This window comes from Dipodomys spectabilis, unplaced genomic scaffold (genome assembly GCF_019054845.1).
Source record: "Dipodomys spectabilis isolate Male_0828 unplaced genomic scaffold, ASM1905484v1 ptg000187l, whole genome shotgun sequence".
In the NCBI taxonomy this organism is placed as follows: Eukaryota; Metazoa; Chordata; class Mammalia; order Rodentia; family Heteromyidae; genus Dipodomys; species Dipodomys spectabilis.
Genome location: NW_024870864.1, coordinates 11145730 through 11168107, shown reverse-complemented (window position 1 = coordinate 11168107; position 22378 = coordinate 11145730). Strand labels below are relative to the sequence as shown.

Here is a 22378-nt window from a genome sequence, read left to right as displayed (position 1 = left end):
TTTATATATACTGAATAAACAGTTATCTAATGTAGACACAATAAGTAGCCAGTAACTTTGGAGATTGCTTAAAGAAAAGGGAAATGTTCTGTTACAGTTATTTATTACTATATCACAAGCTGCTCCAAAACTCTGAGCTGTCACATGAGAACTGTTGTATTTCCTCTCATGCTTTTGAGGCTCAGGACCTGTCTGACTGGACAATTCTTCTGCTCTACCTGGCATTAGTGGGGTTACTTGGTGTTCAGCTTCTTTATTGGATGGCTGTCTTTGCATATCCAGCCCCTTGGATAGGATAGCTAAGGGCAGGCTTAGCTGAAACTGTTAAACAAATGCCTGCATGTGGTCTCTGTTTCATGGTGGTCCCAAGGTAAGTAAATTTTTTACATGGCAGCTAGGGGATGCTCTGGAGTATGTTCCAAAGAATAAGAAATACAAGCAATCAGTTGCTTAAGGTCCAGACCTGGAGCAATCTCAGGACCACCACGCTGATAGGAGGACACATAGGCCTCAGCTCTTGATGAGAGGCAAGGGAGGTGTTTTGAGAACTTACAACTCTTTCTTACCCACGCTACCCTCACTCATATTGCTTCTGGGTGCCAGGCTAAGGAGTTGAATGCGAGACCCTCAGAGAGCAGGTGCTGTTGCAAGATTGTTAGTAATAATGGCCTTGGCAGTACTCAATCACTAGCTCATTAATTTTAATGGACTAGCTCTAATATCCAACAATGTATTTTATGTTGTGAGATAATCACACTTGCCTTCTTTTTTTTTCAACCAGACTTTGATCCTCAAAGCTTGTAGGTGTGCCCAAATTCTCTATGCTTTGGCTTATTATTTCTTTGATATTACCTTAGTAGGACACAACTGAGTCATACTTTAGATGCCTCCTAAAATATGAAAGGGTAGAATAATACCAAAGATAATGGTCTTACAGTCACCCCAGTTTCAATGAATTCACTACCACCTTCCTTAGACTGCAAAGCAGGTTCTGTGAATGGAGAGAAGAGATTTATGGAGAGCACACTAGTCTGGTTTTGCATGCAGGGCATATAGATATCCCAAAGTGAGGCTTGCAGACTTAGGAAGAGTTTATAGTTTTGTAATTATGAGGAATATTTTACGCGGTGGTCAATAAAACCCTTAAAATAAGACTATATAGTGCTTGCTTTATGCCCTGTTCTTTTCCTCTTTCTCTTAAATCCATGCCTTAGCATCCAAACTGCTCTTGTAAAATCCAAACTCTTAATCTATTATTTAACTTCTGAAAGTTGATTTAGGGAAGAAAGTATTATCTGGTTTATCAATAGAGGGTAGACTTGATAGAATGACACAGCGTAGCAGGATAGAGACACATTTGATAGTCTTTTTTATATTGTCATCATGAATTTATGTTACTAATATTTGAATAGGGAAATGTTTTAAAGCATGGTTTGACAGGATGAGACTGTCAGATAATTATTATTGGCATGTGGTTTCAAAACCAATTAGATTTTTGTTGCCAAAAATACTTGCAGTTTATTTAAGTTAATCACACCACATATGGCTAGCTTTCTTTCAGTGGTTTTCTTGAGATGCTGGAAAGGCTGGCAATTGCCTTCATAGCTTTCATGGTATGTAGAGAAGTATAGTTTAATGTCATTGCAAGCGTGTAGGTTAGAACTGCCTTAGTTTGAGTTTTAATTCTTCTCTGCCACTTACAAGTTTTCCGAGCTTGGGTAAATTGCTTAATCCTTTGACCCTTGATATTCTCAGATGAAAAATGAAAAATATAATAAAACTTTTCTAAGGGTGAACTTACTGACCAATTTGCAATCATTATTATTTTCTAGCATTGTTTTAGCTAATATGTGTACTATTAGCCACATGTGAGTGTTTAAGTTTCAGTTCATCTGAATTAAATAAGAAGATGGGGTCTGCTTCTGCATTTTCTAGCCCCATTTCTGAGTGGAACACCACTGATAAATCATGCTAAACAATATAAGAATGAAGCCATGCATGATTATGCCCATCTTCAATCCCAAAACTCAGGAAGTGGACACAAGAGGATCTTGATCTTGATGAACCCACATTAACCTACATAAGGTGACCTTGTCTCCAAAAACCAAGGATTACACATGTAGCTCAATGGTAGAGGACTTGCTTTGCTTGCACAAATTCCTGGGTTTACTACCCTTGTACTTCCCTCCACCAAGAATGATGAACAGATAAGAAATCATAAAGTTCCCGTTGGGCAGGTGGTGCTTTATGGGTGAGAATGGAAAATGAAAAAGAAAATGTGACTGCTACATTAAATTTATTTGCTGACCTTGAGCTTCAGCTTATTTAAGAATGGGAGACCCATCAGCAAGAGTGGCCAATTTAGCACCCTCTGAGGACCCCACTGCTGCTGTGGTATTTATACCCCTTCTCTGCTCTGGGCCAAAAATAGGTAGATTGTTGGTTTCTTTTATCCTTTATTGACTATTATGTGTGTGTGTGTGTGTGTGTGTGTGTGTGTGTGTGTGTGTGTGTGTGTCACTGGGGCTTGAATTCCCTTAGCCTCATGCTGTGACTGAGATTTTGAGCTCAAGGCTAGTGCTCTACCACTTGAGGTATGCCTCCACTTATGGAATTTTTTTCTGGTTAATCAGGAATAAGAGTTTCTTGGACTTGTCTTCCTGGATAGACTTAAAACAGTGATCCTTAGATCTCAGCCTCCTAAGTAGTTATGATTACAGGTTTGAGCCACCAGAATCTAGCTAGATTTGTGGTCATAGTAGTAGTAGTACTAGAAGTAGTAGTAGTAGTATCTTTATGCAGTTGTACACATGGGTTACCATTCAACATGTCAGTTTATAAGTACTACGTATCTTAACTGATATTACCTCTTTCATCATTCTCTCCTATCTGCCATTCTTAGATAGCGGTAAACTAATATCACCCATATTTTAATCTACCAGCTATCATAACATTTTTGTATGTGTGCCAATTCTAAGGCTTGAACTCAGGACTGGATGTTGTCCTTTTTGCTCAAAGCTCTTGCTTTACCACTTGAGCCACAGATCCACTTCTGTAGGTCAACTGTAGATTAGAGTCTCACAGGCTTTCCTCTCCAGGCTGGCTTTAAACTGAGATCCTCAAATCTTAGCCTTCTGGGTAGCAAGGATTACAGTTGTGAGCCACTGGGGCCTGGCTAAGAACTTTGAAAATATGATGAAACATTTTTTCCTGTTATTAAAAGGCATTCTCTATGTGCCCGTTCATACTTAAGAGCATCTCTAGTGCTCTTCACCTCTAGCATCACCTCCCAAAGAAAAGAACTCCAGGAACTGTTATGTTGGTTAGCACAGCAAATTGTTGCTGCCCAGGACTTGTCAACGGGATGGTCCTTACCTGCTTCCCTCCTGGTCTCATGCTACGCCTTGCTGTGTAGGGCTTCAGTGGTAAAACTGTGGGAATCTCTTTCTTCACTGATACACTCATCATACATAAAAATAATAGTCTCAGATGTGACTCCTTGCATTTTTGAACCTTCCCTTTATATTTTCTTGCAGGTACTTAGGAATCTGCATGTACAAAGTAGACCATAAAATGTTGATTACTTTGAACAGAGGTGCCATTTAGGGTTTGTATGGAGGCAGATCCAATGGGATCTTAACTAATTCTGAGAACTTAATTAGTTCTCAGAAAGATGCTCCCTGTCCTTCTGTACAGTGTTGCTAGTGCCATTCAGAGTTCATGACAGGGGCCTGCATCCATCACCTAGGAGAAAGGCAGTGAACAAGGAAGGGAAGGGTCATGCATCAAATGATATTAACAGCACCTCCTGTGTACCATGGGCAGGGCTATGCTTAGGGGAAATGGTAGTCAAGAAACCAGGCAAGGAAAGATCTTGCCCATCAGTAGCAAGAGGGGTACACATTCCATAAATTCTCATGTCCAGAAAGATATAATTACAAACTGTCATCAATGTAAAGATGGAAAGGAATATGGTACCTTAAGGGCTGGGGAATGTTCATTTCACCCATTGTTAAATTATTAGTGTAGCCTAATTATATGATATTATTATAATTGTATTATGATATAATTAGATGTTACGATAGTCCCTCCATATATATCCATGGATTTTCACCCACGGATTGAACTAACCACTGACAGAAAATATACAAAAAACTAATTTTAACTACTGCATATGTATATTTACAGACTTATTTTTCTCAATATTCCCTAAACAATATAGCATTACATACTGTTTAAATTGCATTGGGTATTATAAGTCACCTAGAGATGGTATAAAGTATATATTAGTATGTGCAAAATTATATGCCAATCCTATGCCATTTTATGAGTGACTTGAACTACTTGGATTTGGGTATCTGCAAAAGACTCTAGAACCAAGTCTCTCAGATACTGAAGAGTATCTGGATTTGCTGAATGTGTACCTCTGTGATCCTCAGAATTTACCACACATCACAATTACCCATAGGGTTCATGTATTAGTAACCCTTTGCTGTAAAGCAAAACTTAGACACTGAGCAGAGTATTAAGTCTCTATGGGTCAGATATCTGTGAATCCTTTGGCTGGATGATTCCAGCTTAGTCTCTGGTAAAGCTGTGATCTAGCTAGACATGGCTTCCAAGATGTGTCCCAAGCATGGCCCTAACAGGTGGCTGTCCCTTACTTTACCTGGCTACATAGATGTCCTCCCAACACTGTAGCTGACTTCCAAAAGGCCAAGAGATTCAAGAAAGCAAGAGAGAAGACCTGTTGTTTTTATGGTGTCATACATGGTCAGATTTTCTGCAATCTATTTGTTACACAATTCAGTCCCCTGGTTGTGGGAGGGAACCATAGAGAGAGGAACCATGGGGGTCCATTTTGAAGGACCATAGCTTTTCAGATTGCTAGCCTGACCCCAGAGATTCAGCAAACATAAAGGTTCTAAGAGCTTTTTTAAAAAAACAAAAAAACAAGTAAGTCTTTAAGTAATGCTAATGCTAGTTCTGGGACCACACTTGGAACAGGCTAACACATTTAGCCAACACCTTCCAGTCCAAAAACAACACATCATGTTTGTACCTGCATTCACCACCCCTACGCCAGCACCAGCAGTGTTCCTGATAAGTCATTTAGTTCTCTCTCAATGATGTGTGTGTGTGTGTGTGTGTGTGTGTGTGTGTGTGTGTGTGTGTGTTTGTGTGTATACTTGTGAGTGTCCATGCATGTGCACTTTCTGTTAGGAAAAAATGAAAGCAACATGTGGAAATGTGGATGGGAAGAAATGTCTAGAAGTAGATTTTTCTCAGTGAACCAGTTATTCTGAGCATACATTCTCCAGGAGTCTACAGACATTTCAGCATCAGGACTGATTCTATGCCCCTTGGATTGGGTTGAGTTTTTTTTCTCAGAACTGCAGAATCTCTGTTATTATTTCCAGTGCAGCAGGAAATCAGTTTCTCAGTGAAATCCGATTTAGGACAAGAATTGTTAGTGTACAACTAAATTCTTACTTTCTTTTCAAATAGCAGGGCCTCTTTTTCTCCTTAAAAAATAAAAAGCAACCCTGGGTATGCTATTGACATATGCCTGTGATTCTAGCTACACAGGGCACTAATAGTCAAAGGATCAAAGTTCCAAGCCAGCATGGGCAGAAAAGTCTAAGAGACAGATGCTAAAACAAAACAAAACTATCAGTAAAACAAAGGGCTGTTTACATGGCTCAAGTGATAGAGTATGAGCCATACCAGCTGGACCCAGAGTTCAAACCCTAGCTTTTTGGTTTTTTTTTTTTAGTTTGTTTTTTTTTGTTTTGTTTTAAAAAAAAACAAGACTGGGTATTGTATATACATTTATCTCAACTAGGGCAGGGAAGGTGGAAAACAAAATGGTGAGACAAAGGACAAAGTGGGAAGCTATGCAAGAGTGATATTCACAAGACAATATGTTGGAAATTAATTGTACAAATGGAGTGGAGGATTGGGAGAAGGAGGGAAAGAGGGAGGAAAATGAGAGTGTGGGTAACAAGTTAGACAAGAAATGCACTCCCTGCCTTACTTATGTAACTGTAGCCCCTCTGTACATCACCTTGACAATACAATTTAAAAAAGAAAAAGAAAAGTAAACCCCATTGTTGGAAAAGTATTCCATTTCAGGTGTTTACAATTCATGTGCATGGAGAACTTACTAAAGGTAAGTTATGCTTTCAAAATAATAACTGGCTTGGGGACCACATGAACAATGCTCATATTTGTACAGTGCAAATTTATCTTCATAGTAAATTAATTATAGTTTCATTACACATTCAATTTGGGATTAATATGATACCTATTAAAATATCTTTCTCATATTCTGAAGAAAAAGGTTAAAATCATGTTTTCTACTTTTTAAACATCAGTTTCATATTATTACCTAGCAATTTTACCTAACAAAATATTTTGAAGAATCATTATTAAAGATATGAATATTTATTGCAATTAAACATGAACATTTAACTCAAAATTACACATCAATTACTGATAATTATTTCCAAAATATTTAAAATAATTTTTGATTTTTTAAAAATTTTGGCAACAAGGTCATTACTTGGATCCTTAAAATTGATCCTTAAAACTGCATTTTAGAAGCCAGATGTCAGTGACTCATGCCTGCAATTCTTACTATTCAAGAGGCTGAGATCTGAGGGTCATGGTTCAAAGCCAGCCTGGGCAGGAAATGTGAGACTTTTATTTCCAGTATACGACTAAAACAGCCAGAAGTGGAGCTGTGTCTCAAATGTAAAATGATAGCTTTGAGCCAGAAAACTCAGGGACAGCACCCAGACTCTGATTTCAAGCATAAGGTGCAGCACAAAGAAAACATAAATCCATTTTAGTCAGGTACCAGTGGTTTAAGCTTATAAGTCTAGCTACTCAAGTGGCTGAGATCAGAGGATCTCAGTTGGAAGCCAGGCTAGGCAGACAAATCTTATTTCCAATTAACCAGCAAAAAGTCAGAAATGGAGCTATATTTCAAGAGTGACTACCAGCCTTGAGCAGAAAACTCAAGCAAGAAGAGGCCCTCGCTGAGTTCAAGCTATAGTACTGGCACGCACACACACACACACAGAAAAGATGGAGATAAAAAACCATTTAATTGGCCATTGAAGCAGAATGTGATGCTCATGTTGATGGAACCCAGTAGCTCTCAGCATCATCTGGGAGGTGCCTTCAAGGCAGCAGCTTTAAGAAACCCACCAGAGTCATGGATATTGTTTCTGGTTGCCCTGTCTTTGTAGCCCTAACTGTTCTAGGAAATGGGATGTATATTAAAGGTGATACATTTTCTATTTATTAAAATCCATTTTATTAACACGTATGTCTAAGGAGATTAGAAGATACCACTTATCTTCATATAAATATGGATCCAGGAAGTAAAGGTGTGGTTCAAGTGATAGAGGGCCAACTCTGAGCAAAAGAAGAAAAAGCAAGAGTATGAGATTCTGAGTTCAGAACCCCAGCACATTAAAAAAAAAGTTATATAAAATAAATGATAAATAAATAAAGGACCAAATCTTCACTAAACCTTAAGAAAAAAAAACTCCTTGTTTCATTAGCTTTGCTTGGCAACTTTTCTGGGAAATTTTCATACTGTATAAAAGGAGAGAAAATAGCATTTTTTAATTTTTCTAGTCCTGAGGCTTGAACTCAGGGCCTGGGCACTGTCCCTGAGCTTCTTTTGCTCAAGGCTACCACTCTAACACCTGATCCACAGCACCACTTCTGGCTTTTTCTGTTTATGTGATACTGAGGAATGGAACCTAGGGCTTCATGCATGCTAGGCAAGCACTCTACCACTGAGCCACATTCCCAGCCCAAAAACTAGCAGCATTTAAAAACTAATACTTAAATATAGTGTTTTTGTTGTTTTGTTTTTTTGTCATAGGGTTTGAACTTGAACTCTGGGCCTGGTCACTGTCCCTGAGCATTTCAACTCAAGGCTAGCATTCTGCCACTTAAGCCACAATGCCACTTCTGGTTTTCTAGTGGTTAATTGGAGATAAGAGTCTCATGGATTTTCCTGACCAGGCTGGCTTTGAACTGTAATCCTCAGATCTCAGCCTCCTGAATAGCTAGGATTATAGGTATGAGCCACTGGCACCTAGCTTTAAATATAGTTTTAAAACACCAAATAGCTCTTCCACTTTTTCTTGGACCCACCATCCTGATTTATATTTCAGTATATACTCTTCCAGATCTTGATTATACCAAGGTTTTAATACTGGGGTGATAGATGAGGCCCCTTCAAATGTGAAATGGCGCAGACTAGGCACATAGCAATTGATTGCTTAATGAATGAGTCAATGAGTGAATGGGATGTAGACGTGTCATCTTATGGACTCTGACCTTTAATGTGATGGGTGACAGATGTCAGATGCTCAGCCAGTCACTTTGTGTATGTACTGTGAGTACCATGGATTTTGTAGACACAAATCACCCTCCCCCCTTAACTAGCAGTATGAATCTCAGCGAGGTACGAGCCATCACTAAACCCATATTCTTCAACCTGCAAAATAAAGATCTAATAGTTCTTTTAAGCTATCTAATGACTTAGAATAGCACATTTAGTGCTTACTAGAACTGTGATTAGCTTCATGTAAAACTTCATGACAGTTCGAACAAGACTACATTCCCAAAAAGAAAAGAACTATTCTTTCATTTCAGGTCTATAATCAAGATGGAAAAGGAGTCATTAGTTTATTTATATACTAGTATATATGATAGGTTTATTCAATGTGGAATGTAAACTTTTCTTTCTCTTGAGATAAATTCCCAGAGTAGGGTACAGGTAGTTTAGTTCATGCCTTTAATCCCAGCTATTCAGGAGGCTGACACAATCTCATGGGCTGAAAAGTCCACAAGATTCTATATCTGGTTAACTAACAACAACAACAAAACCAAACAAACAAAAAACAAAGCAGGCTAGAAACTCGAGGGAGGAGTGTCTGCTGAGCCAGCAAGCCAAGCAAGGGTAAATGAAGCCTTGAGTTCAAAGCTCAGTAGGTGAGGGTAGGGATAAGTTCCCAGACTTTCCAGTGCTGAAGCAAAAGGAATCATTTAGAAGATTATTGATAAAAACCAACACATTGCTTTTCCAACCAGTATCCAGTTGTATTGCTCATCAGAGTCCACATCTACACTCTCAGATCCCAGCTAGAGGTTCTGGGCATAGACATGGAAGATGAGTTGCACATACCCTCCAGATGAGCATCAAGGGACTCACACCTATTGAGCTGCACATGGATTCTAAAGTTAAAAGGATGTAGCCAGATAATGCAAATGATCCATAAGGACTGGTTTCTTTAGAGCAACTGTGTTTTATCCTATTAGATTCCTTCTCCTCTGCCTACTGGGAGCAACTGGTTCCTATCTGAGGAACATTTCTCTCTTTCATCTCTAGTTGGAGTCTGGAGATTTTTACCTTGTTCCTTGGTATAATGAAGTCACTTCAATTCTGCAGCCACCTGACTAAACGATGATTTGCTTGGACTCCCATGGCTTCTATTTTGCCCTCATGATATTAGATATTTTTATAGCAAGTGAGTGAACTCACAAGGGATCATAAATCCTGGCTCTCTGCTTGCTAACTTAATGCAGGAGAGTTTCAGGCAGGCCCAGGGGCAGGAACTAAGGCCAGTCCTCCTACATTGGACTCACAGCTGGAATAATGTCAGACAGCAGACAGGCCTCATAGCCCTTTCACCACCCCATGTCTGGGAAACTTGCTTGTCCTATGCATTGCCAAAGTTTATTGAAGAAACTGCTGACATTCCCACCCTCCCTTTTTAATGGCATCTTTTGTTGTTAACATGTAAATCATAGTTATGTAATTCACAGAGCATAGGCAAATCCTAAAATTCCAGGCTATTTATCATCAATGCAAAAGAAAAATAGTCTCAAAAACAAGTTATAACTTTCTTTTTCACATTTTATGTTATATTTTGGGGTCTGATTTTTCTAATACATCTACCAACTTGAATGCTAATGAAAAATAATCAGCCACTTAACATCTCATGATTGTGTAAAATATGTCCTACCTTACTGGTTTTTTTTATAAAAATAAATCAAGCAACAGTATTAGTGACCTCAAGTTGCTTTCAAGTAGTATTCTTGCACCGTTATATTTTTAAGCATACAGATGCTTCTTAAGTTATGTTTGTACATCAAATTCAAATTTCCAATTTAACCATCTTGTAATGACAGATACAATACTTTATGGCAATATCACTTAAAAAGTCTCTGATTCTCATTCAGAGAGTATAGATTTCATAGTTTTCCATTTTATGGTCAGCTTCATAAAGAAATTGCAACACAGATATGAGATTTCCATTGATCTAGCACATGAATAGTACACTTTTCATTCATTCAAAACAGTATTTCAAAACTAGATACTTGTGCCTAATGCCTATAATCCTACTTACTCAAGAGGCTGTCAACTTCTGAATCAAAGTTCAGGGCTGGCCCAGCAAAGAAAATCTCATGAGACTTCCTCCATTTCCAGCTAAAGAGAAAGAAAGCCAAGCTAATAAGCATGGTTCAAGTGACAATACCAGAAATGCAAATGCAGAGCCCTCAGTTCACCACCAAGAAAAAAAAAAGCCATACAAGTGTTTTACAATATCATGCTGGTTGTTGTAAGAAATTCCCACCATCATATATGAATTATGGTCAAATAATTATTAGAATTGGCTTCAGTTGGTCTGGTCTGCTATTTTATCTGTATTTGAAACACGCTGTGGTTTTTTTGTTTTGGTTTGGTTTTTGGTTGTTTTTTTTTTTGGTTGTGGGGCCTGAACTCTGGGCATAGGCACTGTCCCTCAGCTCTTCAGCTCAAGGTTAGCGCTCTAGCTTTTGAGCCACAGCACCACTTCCAGCTTTTTCTGCTTATGTGGTGCTGAGAAATCGAACCCAGGGCCTCATGCATGCAAGGCAAGCACTCCACCACTGAGCCACCTTCCCAGCCCCAACATGCTGTTTTTTAAATCAATAGTTTATTTTGACATTTGATGAAAGGATAATTCTATCAAGGAGAAAATCTAGTATTTTTTAATTATTTGGGATGTTAATGTAAATATTCTACCAGATAAAATGCAGTGCAATTTTGGTAGAATTAAAATTATGCTCATGCTAAATGATTAAATTACACTAGACTCTCATTGCCTGTAAAATATATCCATACATACAAATATGGCTTTTTAGAGAAGACTCATTTATTCAAAACCCAAGATAATCAAATCCAATTTCAAATTCCTTTTATCCAGGTTTGGAACAAATAAATAAGTATCCATCTGCTTATCATAATGAATCATATAATATGACATTTTATTAAGACCAGATGAAGTGATTTTTAATTGGCTTGATAATAATGCTACATTATAAAATATTTTAAAACATACAGTTTGACACATGAATGCCACTTGAGTCACAATTGCCTGGAAAATACTTTTCCCCTTTAAATAAAACCTTCATAAGGGGGCTGGGAAGGTGGCTCAGTGGTAGAGCGCTTGCCTTGCATGCATGAGGTCCTGGGTTCGATTCCTCAGCATCACATAAGCAAAAAGAAAAAAGCCAGAAGTGGCGCTGTGGCTCAAGTGGTAGAGCGTTAGCCTTGAGCTGAAGAGCTGAGGGACAGCGCCCAGGCCCAGAGTTCAGGCCCCACAACTGGACTCCCCCCCAAAAAAAAAACCTTCATAAGAATTCATCTTTAAAAACTGATCAATAAGAAGTTTCTAAAAGTTATTCTTTATTGGGCTTTTGAACTCATGGCCCAATTGATAGTCCACATCTTGAGCCATACCTCCATCCCAGCTTTCTGATGATGATTTTGGAGATAATAGTCTTGAAGACTTTTTTTTTTCCTAAATAGCTTTGAACTGTAATTCTCCAGATTTTAGCCTCCTAGGTAACCAGGATTAGTGGTGTGAGCCACCAGTGCCCTGCTAAAAATGATTCTTCACTGAATTGTATACTATTAGGCAATTTATATTCCTCTTATGTTTCAGATAATCCTGGGCAGATGTAAGAGAGGAAATGAGAAGAGAAATCCAGAACTATGTTTAGCATGAATAGACAAGAAAACTACATGTCAGTCTGGCATAGAAAAATGGTTGTGAGCAAAAAGTTTGACAAGAAATGTACTTATTACCTTACTTATGTAACTGTAACCCCTTTGTACATCATCTTGACAATAAAAATAGAAGTTCTGGTACCTTGAATTTACACTTCTAGGGCACCTATTCAGGAAAAACTGAACACATCAGGCTTAGCTGTTTATAAGACTGACCCTTAGATGGCATCTAGGAACTTGCATGTGGGGAAGAACTCCATCCTCTGATAGGAATGGACCACGGTGCCTGTACTGTTTATGCAAGGAAAATAGGTTATTCTAAGCATTTGCTCTCCTCCTGACAGTCTAGGATTTGGACACATGCCAAAGACTGCCTATGTGGCCAGCACCTGCTCAGTGCTCAGGCCACCCTGAGTCTCTAAGACACTCGCTGGTTGCCGGTATTTTTTATGTGTTGCTGTCCTAGACATTTTGGATTGCTCTAACAGAAAGAACATAGATGAGCCAGGCAGTGGTGATTCACACCTATAATCCTGGCTATTCAGAGGAAGCTGAGATCTAAGGATCATAATTCAAAATCAGACCAGGCAGGAAAGTCAATGAAACTCTTATCTTCAATTGACCAGCAAAAAGCCAGAAGTGGAGATGTGGGTCAAGTTTTAGAACACCAACCTTGAATGAAGAAGCTAAGGGATAGCACCCAAGCCCTGAGTGCAAACCTGATTTCTGGCACAAAAACCAACAGACAAACAAATAAATAACAGATGAAAGGATTAAACAGCAGAGGTTTTCATCTCACTATTCTGAAGGTTGGAAATCCAAGATCAAGGTGTGAGCCATAGCCAGTTCAGTTCCTGGGAAGAACTCTCTTCTTGCTTAGTTCACAGATGCCACCTTGCGGTGTCCTCATGGGACAGGACAGATCCCTTCTGGAGTTTCTCCCTAGAAGGGCAGTAATCTCATTCCTGACAACTTCATCCTCATGACCTCATCCTCATCATTAGGATTTGAACAGATGAATTTCAGATTTGATCTGTCTACTGTCACAACTTGACAAGACATTGTGGAGGAATTATTTTACGGAAAAGGTCTCTAGGAGTTAGTGTCTGGCTTCTTCTGGAACTCTTCCCATCACTTTCTCTTTTCCTGACTTAATTTTATATTTGTGGTCATGTAGCAGCTGTATGAGAAACCCTGGAGACCCAGAGAATCTTCAGATGTAGGCAGACGTGAGCTGGGGACTCAAAGCTAGCACTTAATTGGTGATGGTGGTAATTTACAGAACAATTGAGAACCAGGTGCAGTTGGCATTTATGTTATTTGTGGATGGTGACCCTCAGTGTCAAGTGTCATAGCAGTTTGCAAGCAATGCAAGGGAAGAAACCAAACAATTTTTCTTAGTATGGCATTTAGAACGTTTTGTCCAGGTCATGGGAGTGGTTATATCTTGCTTGCTCCAATCTTTTTTTTTTTTTTTTTGGTCAGTCATGGGGCTTGAACTCTGGGCCTGGGTGCTGTCCCTCAGCTCTTCAGCTCAAGGTGAGCACTCTACCACTTGAACCACAGCCCCACTTCTGGTTTTCTGATGGTTTATTGGAGATAAGAGTCTCATGGACTTTTCCTGCCCGGGTTGGCTTTTTTATTTTTTAAGGTCTTTTTTTATTGTGAAAATACTATACAGAGGGGTTACAATTACATGGGCAAGGTAATGAATACATTTCTTATCAAGCATTGTTGCCTCCTCCTTTGTTTCCCCTTCCCATCCCTTCCATCCCTTCCCATTCCCCACCACCTCTCCCCCTCCCCAGCCAAAGTTGTAAAGTTCGTTTTACGACATAAGGTCTTGTACATCTCATGAAATTGCAGACCTTCTGCATGGCAAAGGACATAGCTAGCAAGATCAATAGAAAGCCCATGGATTGGAACAAGATCTTCACTAGCCATACAATGGACAAGGGTCTCATATCTAAAATATACCTGGAACCCAAAAAACTAAATCCCCCTACAACAAATCTTCAAAGAAACAACTGCCCAATAAATAAGTGGGCTAAAGATTTAAAGAGAAACTTCTCTGAAGAGGAAAGAAGGATGGCCAATAGACACATGAAGAAATGCTCAACTTCCCTAGCCATAAAAGAAATGCAAATCAAAACAACATTGAGATACCACCTCACCCCAGTTAGAATGGCTATAATCAAGAATTCTAATAACAACAGATGCTGGAGGGGATGTGGACAGAAGGGAACCTTACTGCATTGTTGGTGGGAGTGTAAACTTGTTCAACCACTTTGGAAAGTAGTATGGAGGTTCCTCAAAAGACTCCACATAGAGCTCCCCTATGACCCAGCAATCCCGGGTTGGCTTTAAACCTCAGATCTCAGCCTCCTGAGTAGTTAGGATTAAAGGCATGAGGCACCAGGGCCCGGCATCTTGCTGCAATCTTTAAAGTTAAAAAATGAATCTTTCTATATGGGTGGGTAAATACTGGAATTGAATTCAAGGCCTGGGTTGTCCCATAGCTTTTTCTCTCAATCTGGTACTCTACCATTTCAGCCACACTATCACTTCCAGCTTTTTAGTACTTACTCAGAGATAAAAGTCTCACAAACATGTTCTTCCAGGACTGGCTTTGAACTGAGATGTTCAGATCATAGCTTCCTGAATAACTAAGATTACAGGCCTGAGCTTCTGGAGCCCATCATAGTAAATTTGTATTCTCTTTAAGGAGTTGTACAAAAAAGGTTTCAATTCAACCCATCAATTTTAAAATTTTTTGAATTTTATTTTGTTATATTTAAGTAGCTCTACAAAGGTTTTGTTTTGTTTTGTTTGTTTTTGGTGCTTGTCCTGGGGCTTACACTTAGGGCCTGAATGCTTTTTACTCTACCACATGATCCATAGCTCCACGTCCAGCTTTTTGGTAATTAATTGGAGATAAGAGTCTCACTAACTTTCCTTCCCAGACTGGCTTTGAACTGCAATCCTCAGATCTCAGACTCCTGAGTAGCTAGGATTACAGGAATGAGCCACCAGCGCCCAGCAAGAGGTTTCAATTCAACATGTCAGTTTTTGAGCACCATACATTTTGACCAATGTCACCACTTTCATCATTCTCCCTCTCTCTCTCAACCCCACCCTTCCCCTCAAGTGACCTGGTTTCATTTTCACTTATGTACACTGAATATTAGAACTATAATTACCCACCCTTTTCTTTCTGTATTTGTCTGCCCCTACTCTCCTAGATTAATTTTTACAGAAAGTTTTCCTAAATCCCTAATGATTTTCCCTGCACCCACTTGATAGATGTTACAGTTAACTAAAGAGACCTCCCTCTAGCCCTGAAGGGCTCTGTGCTCCCCAGTCCTGCCCTGGTTTTCTCCAGTGCCTATTCCCACCTGTCCCATCCCTGACATACATACTGGTCACCATGTAAGGCTGTGCACACTCCACATACGCCAGGTCTTTCTGGTTCTTCTGCAAGGCATGAAGAAATTTATTCATTAGGATGTCATATGTGCTATGCTCTACTCATAACTCTTAGGAAAACTGATGTGTAGATTCAACCACATTTAATAACCATTATTAACATTTAAATTTTGTGACGAAGTCAGAATCAAAATAGAAACATAGGTATTAGTAGCATCCTTAAGACAATTAATAAAAGGCAAGTATACACATATTAAATGTATTAGTTATGTTGATTTGGTGGAGAGGGTCCAGTACGAGGGTTTGAACTCAAGCCCTTGTTTTTGCCCAGTTGGAACTCTTATCACTTAAGCCACATATCTAACCCTAGCTTTTACTGGCTATTTTTGAGATACAGTCTCAAGGATGTTTCTGCCTTGTAATCATGATTGTCTGGATCTCAGCCTCCTGAGCAATTAGGGTTATAGACATGAGCCACCATCAACAGACTAAGTATCTATTTACTAGAATATTGAAAGCATAACTTTTATGTTGCTGTTGTTTGTGCCAATCCTGGGGCTGGAACTAAGGGCCTGGGGATTGTCCCTGAGTTTTTTTTTTTTGCTCCATGCTAGTGCTCTACCACTTGAGTCACAGCTTCCCTTCTGGCTTTTTTTTAGTGGTTAATTGAAGATAAGAGTCTCACAGTGGTCTTTCCTGCCCAGGCTGGCTTTGAACCTTGATCCTCAGGTCTCAGCCTCCTGAGTAGCTAGGATTACAGGCATGAGCTACAGGTGCCTGGAGAAAGCATAACTTTTTGCCTGGTCTTATGACACAGTATTGTGCACTTAGCAAAGATGTAATTTAAAATGTCATAATGATCTAGCAAATAGAGTAAAGAATTTCAGAAATAAATTATTCATACTCAAGCAGCTGATTGCTCATCAAGACTAAGACAAGAGCAATGCTATCAATTTATAATCAAGTGCTATTATTTTATTATGTTTTGTGACATTCTGTTCTTCTTGTTTTTTGCTTGTTTGTTTATTTTTTGCTTGGTCATAGGAATTGAACTCTGGGCCTGGGCACTGTCCTTGAGCTCTTTTTTGCTCAGGGCTAGCGCTCTACCACTTTGAGCCACAGAGCCACTTTTCAGTTTTCTGGTTTGGAGACAAGGATCTCACAGACTTTCCTGACTGGGTTGTCCTTGAACCACAATCCTGGGTAGCCAGGATTACAGGCATGAACCAACAGTGCCTGGCTTACAACATTGCTTTCTTTGGAGCCAACAGCCATCTTATTGTAAATCAGACAGAGCCTGACTGTTGAATGTAATACAGGGGAGTCTAATTTGGGAGTCGGTGGGATGGAGTAAATCTGTCACTCCTAACAGCATCCTGTAAGGTCACTGTTTTTGTCTTTTTATATTTAATTCATGGGTTCAACTTAATGAATGACTATATATACATATCTAATCATAACTTTATGATCCTCATATCTCATGAACTAACCATATGCATGCCATTTAGCACAAGTGGTAATATGGCAAAAATAGAGATAACGAGAGATCAGTGCAAAGGTGTTTCTTGATAGTCAGAAGCTGCCACCATAAAAAATAAAAGAAACCTTCATTTATTGGAATTGTTCATTGGATTCTCATTTCTTTTCCTGATCAGGAATCATCATCATGATGTCCATGTGTAAAGAGGTGCACGTCTATGAATACCTCCCATCTATCCGCCAGACAGAGCTTTGCCACTACCATGAGCTCTACTATGATGCGGCCTGCACTCTGGGCGCCTACCACCCTCTGCTGTACGAGAAGCTCCTGGTACAGCGCCTGAACATGGGCACTCAGGCGGATCTACACCACAAGGGCAAAGTGGTCCTGCCCGGCTTCCAGGCTGTGCATTGTCCAGCCCCTAAATCTGATGATGGTCACTCTTAAGAAAGGGAATCTTGAGAATCACTGTGCAATAAGGTACTACTGTAGTCCTCCAAGTTACAAAAATATACTTGAAGCTAGATTTTAAGCAATGTAGTGTTGAGTCTTTAAACTGTAATTCAGTGGTGGCCATGATAACTCTGTTCTTCCTAAGCCATGGAATATTTATTACTTCTTTGAGTATAGAAATGGAATTTCAAGTACTCAAGAAAGATGCAAAAAATAAAATTAAGAAAAAGACCACATAGAAAGCAAATTGTTTTACCATGGACACAATACCTCCAAAACTGTTAGCCTTCTTGTAGGCTGGGCTACCCCCTATCAGGGTTGGTTCCAACAACAGGCTGTGGTGATAGTGCCATTAACAGGCAGTTTCTGTATAGAAAAATTCAAGTTGAGGTCCAGTATCTAGAAAGTCACTTCTACATACATTCCTTAATAAAGGTCCTGGATTTTAGGATGAAGGTCTGGATTATCACTCAGACATTTTTTGTTTTGACAACAGAAATTCCCCTTATAGCTTATCAGTTTCTAACTATCACATTCTCCATCTCTGCTTTCCCATTTCCCACCAGATGCTTCTCCCTCTGTATCATGACAAATTTCTAAAACTATAGCTTATCAGTCCTAAATAGTCCAAGGGAAAGCCAAATGCCTGACAGGCACACTGTTTCCCTGTGGTACTTCATGACCTAACCAAGATCGCATTACCGGCTAGTATACAGATCCACAGGGCTCTAGAGTCACCCTCACCTCCCTAGCTCTGATGTTTCCATCCGTTTCTTCTGGTTTACAAGTCCATCCTACAGTTCTTACATTGCCATATAACAAATGGTGCAGGCTTATGGGGAATTTTCTTGTTCCTTACAAATGGAAATGGACTTTGGAGTCACCATTCTTGAGCTGCAATAGACACATACCTATGTGTCTTTTAATAGAGATTTCTTATAGCCTTGAGCTATTGAAAACTTGGCAGTTGGGTGCTCTAAAGTTTTACAAATTCTTTCTATTGGCAAATGTAGAAATGCAATCCTTTTTGTTCATGGGCATGGTTTATGTAAACAGCATGGCAGAGCCATGTAATGAATAAAATTCAGTGGAAGCATTTCTCCTTAATAATAAGAAATACATCTGTGTTCAGGTTAAAAAGCAAGGGAAAATTTTCATCCTAAATTGTTAGCTATATCCGGGTGTGTTAATCTTAACTTCTGTCACTCCTACATTAGTACCTCTCTGATTCTTCTGTGCTACCTCTCTCCAGTGAAGATAGTTCAACAGAAGCACTTTGGAATATGTAAATTAAACATGCCATTATTTTCATACCAAACCAAAACGTTTCTCAGCGGTAGGTGCAGTTTAGACTTTCTTTGGTGAAGACAAGAGCAGCTTAATTAAATACAATTTTCCTGGCAAAATGAGTGAGTGAGTGACTGCCAGGAAAGTTTAGTGGAAAAGTGTTTTCTTTTTCTTCAGGATTGGTTTGTTCGAGAATGCTCACAGGACTGTTTTCTTGAGCAAGAGTGATTTTCAGAGCCTGACAGCTTCTATTTACTTACTCTACTCAGCAGAAAATAAGTTGGACAACAGCATAAACTCTTTGTGGCTTACTACCACTGTGAAGTAAAAGGATTCAAAAAGTTTCTCCTTATGACAATATCTGATAAAAGTCCATTTGAGAGCTTCATTACTAAGTTTATGAAGAGGGATAGCTAGCTGTCTCCTATGCACTAACTTATATCTCAAGTAGCATAAGGTTCTTTGTAATTTCCTGAAAGAGCATGATCTTGCTGCATTTGTGTGAGTGATAATTTCCATAACTCTGAATACAACGAGGAAGCTGGACTATAGGACATATATCTCCTCCTAGCATCCTTGCATCGTTTGAGAATCTTCCAGGCATTGATATTTTATTACTCACATTATTAAAGTTCCTTTTGTAGTCTTCCAAGTGACATCCTAGCCTTACCAGTATCCCTATAATCCAGGACAATCCCCTTTGGTCACAAGAAAATTTGGTTTGAAAATAACTATTGAAGGCAGTATAAATATGCAAGTTCAAAAGAAACTTCAAAAGTTTTCAAATAGCACTCTTTATGGCACATTTAAAAGAGTAATCCCAGCATTCTTTATAGAGATTATTGACAAAAGAGCAAAAAGGAAATCTAATTAATTTTTAAAATTTTATTATGACTCTTGAAGACTCTAGAATTGGTTAAACATTCCAAAAATGGTGCATATGTTAATAGCATTGGTTGGGCATTCTTATGTTTAGAAATTCAAATAATTTAGGTTCAGATTCTTACATAGTGATGTTCAATGTCATGTCTGCTGCTAATATTAGCCAAATCATCCTCAGTTGTGATGTTTTACTAGACATTGATTAAAATCATACATGCCTCATTTACTGAGCTCCAGTAAACACATAGCCCTTCTGTGGAATAGCTAATACTAAATGGCATCTCTCCCTCAACCCCTTTTCTTTCTGGTTCAATCCCTTCCAGAACTCTTCATCCTCTTTAGCGAAGGGAAGCTGAACAAGTCCTCACAGTGTAACCTGAAGTGATCAGGCATTTCTTCTACTCTCACGAGTACATCACATTCCCTTGCATTTCAATATAACTTCACTCCATCCATTGTTGTTGCTATCATAAAATCCCAGACGTCACCAAGAATGACAATAACAATTCAAGGTAGATTCTCCCTACTTTGTTTTTCCAGGTGCTCACCTGATGCAGGAGGATAATGTCTATTGGATATGAGATTCTCAGTCCTAGACTGTTCCCAGAGATAACAATGACGGATCCATGTGGCTGCCCTTCCTGTAGAGGATAGATGCTCAGGGACCAGAGGTGGTCAATTCAAAGTTGCATATCAGCAACTGAGTGTGCTTTAATAGGCAAGTGAAGGGCCTTCACACAGGTTTGATTTTTGTGCTTTTCCTTGTCTTTCTGACAGGACATAGAGTTCAAGGTGTTCTGTCTCACAAATAACACTTCCTATGGATCTTGTCCCCTTGGTCACTCAGTCTGAAACCTAATCAACCCTCAACTCTCCAGTAGCCCTCTATCATTATAGCCAAACATCTAGACAAAAGTTCAGGTAATTGTCAGTATTTTCCAAATTGGGAAATAAAAGGACCTGAGTCATTCTATTACACGCTTATAAGCTATTTAATCCTGAAGACCATAATTATACCTACGATATTGGCTGACCTTTGGGAGTGTAAGAAACAATGTACTACTGAGTTAACCTGGTGATGTTTAGTATGTATTAGGCCATATCAGTCTTAGACGATGGATAGAAGAATTTCTTTATGCACAAATGGCATGATTACAGTTCTGTAGGTTTTCTTACGCATCAGCACAGTGATTGTGGTCAAGATTACTTCTTCCCATTTGGGCTTCGTTGTGGAAAGAGTCAGAGAAAGGGAGAAAGGAAGGGCTGAGGGATTATGGACAGATACATGATTGAGTATGCAGGACACAGTCTCTGAATATGTTTAGCATATTAACCTGTTTGATTTCTGATTCTTTGACAGTTTAGAACTGTTGCCTTGTGGTTACACAGCTGATGAAGGCAGCTCCATTTAGAAACTAATTCCTTAGATAAAATGTGCCTGAGTTTAAGCTAGTTTTTCTACTCTGGTTATTTCTTTTGTGAAATTCTTCTGCATGTTTCTGTCACTTGGACATTATTTAAACACTTGATAAATGGAAAATGTTTCTTTGATGGTTCAAGGAATGAAGTATAAATTCTGAATCTTCTTTTATTAAATGAATGAAGCCTTCAGTAAGAAAAAAAGCAATCCAGCATATTCTCTCTAACTTTAGCCTAAGGAAATTTGAAGAATTAAAGACACTGATATAGTTCTTACTCTAGCATAGAAGTGTGCATGTAGATATAGTTATATAATTATATACACATATCTACACACATGATTGCTTTTATATTGTCTTTTTCACTCATCTTTATGATGAAATCTTTACAAAATAAGTTTTATTTTAATTACGTAAGCACTAAATTTTTCAGAGGAGGATTACATCCTATGTCCTTATGTTAAAAAAGAATTCAGTCCTCTATCTTGTGCCAATGTCATATTCTACATATCTCTATCATATCGAAAAATTTGAGTAAAATATTTAAAAGGAATTATGAAGATAGTATTGTTTCCTAATCTTAAGTTTTATTTTAACTCTGAAATTTGAAGAGAAGTTTATCTGTATCTCATAGCTTTTACAGGATTAGGGGAAGAAACATTTACTGGTTCTATAGACAATAGTCTTCTAACTATTTAGTTTTCAAGCAAACAAAATGCATTAAAATCTGACATTTATAACATATCTTGCTCTGCTCTCATGAAACTACGTATGAAATCCTTCCAGTGAAAACCAGTGAACTTTTCTAACAGCTTTGGGAGTTTTTTTGTATGATAATTTTTAAAATGAAGTGTGTACTCTTCAAACTAATCAAGGCTTAAAGTTTTCCAGGAATTGCATTTTAGAAGTGTTTGTATACATTTTAACACTTTGATATTTTCTATTTTGGTTTTTGTATATTTTTATGTATACACAGTGTACAGACTTTTTCTTGTAAATAAAACATGTTTTCATTTGTGTAGAAGTTTCTCTGCTTTAATTTGTAGAAATGAGAGACAAAAGAATGAACCATTTAGCACAAAGGCGAAATTAGAAAGGTGATTAGAAAACCCAGTGATAAAAGAAAGATGCCACATACCTTCAAACTATACATACCATGGAAAGAAAGGTAGGTAGATATCTCTTCTAGGGGTTCATGGCCATGCATCAAAGTAGCTACATCAACCCCAAGCAGAAGGACATATATGGGGTTAACACATTTTGACGTTAACTTGTAATCCAGCATTTGGAAGTATTTGTTATCCTTATTAATTTATTACTCTTCCCAGCTTGCTGGGGCCTTATGTC

General features: G+C 38.6%; 1 protein-coding gene across 2 annotated transcripts in view; it reads left to right on the top strand.

The window, feature by feature from the left end:
* St6gal2 (ST6 beta-galactoside alpha-2,6-sialyltransferase 2) overlaps window positions 1-22052 on the top strand; it is a 37788-nt gene extending 15736 nt beyond the window's left edge. The window contains exons 5-6 of one of the 2 annotated variants that reach the window (XM_042695562.1): window positions 17167-17471; window positions 20154-22052. In XM_042695562.1, the coding sequence (XP_042551496.1) occupies window positions 17167-17438 (272 nt within the window). In that variant the 3' untranslated portion in view covers window positions 17439-17471; window positions 20154-22052. Of the gene's footprint in view, window positions 1-17166 lie in introns of both variants that reach the window. The other variant, XM_042695561.1, reaches the window with a different exon arrangement.
* Window positions 22053-22378: the final 326 nt, after the last annotated feature.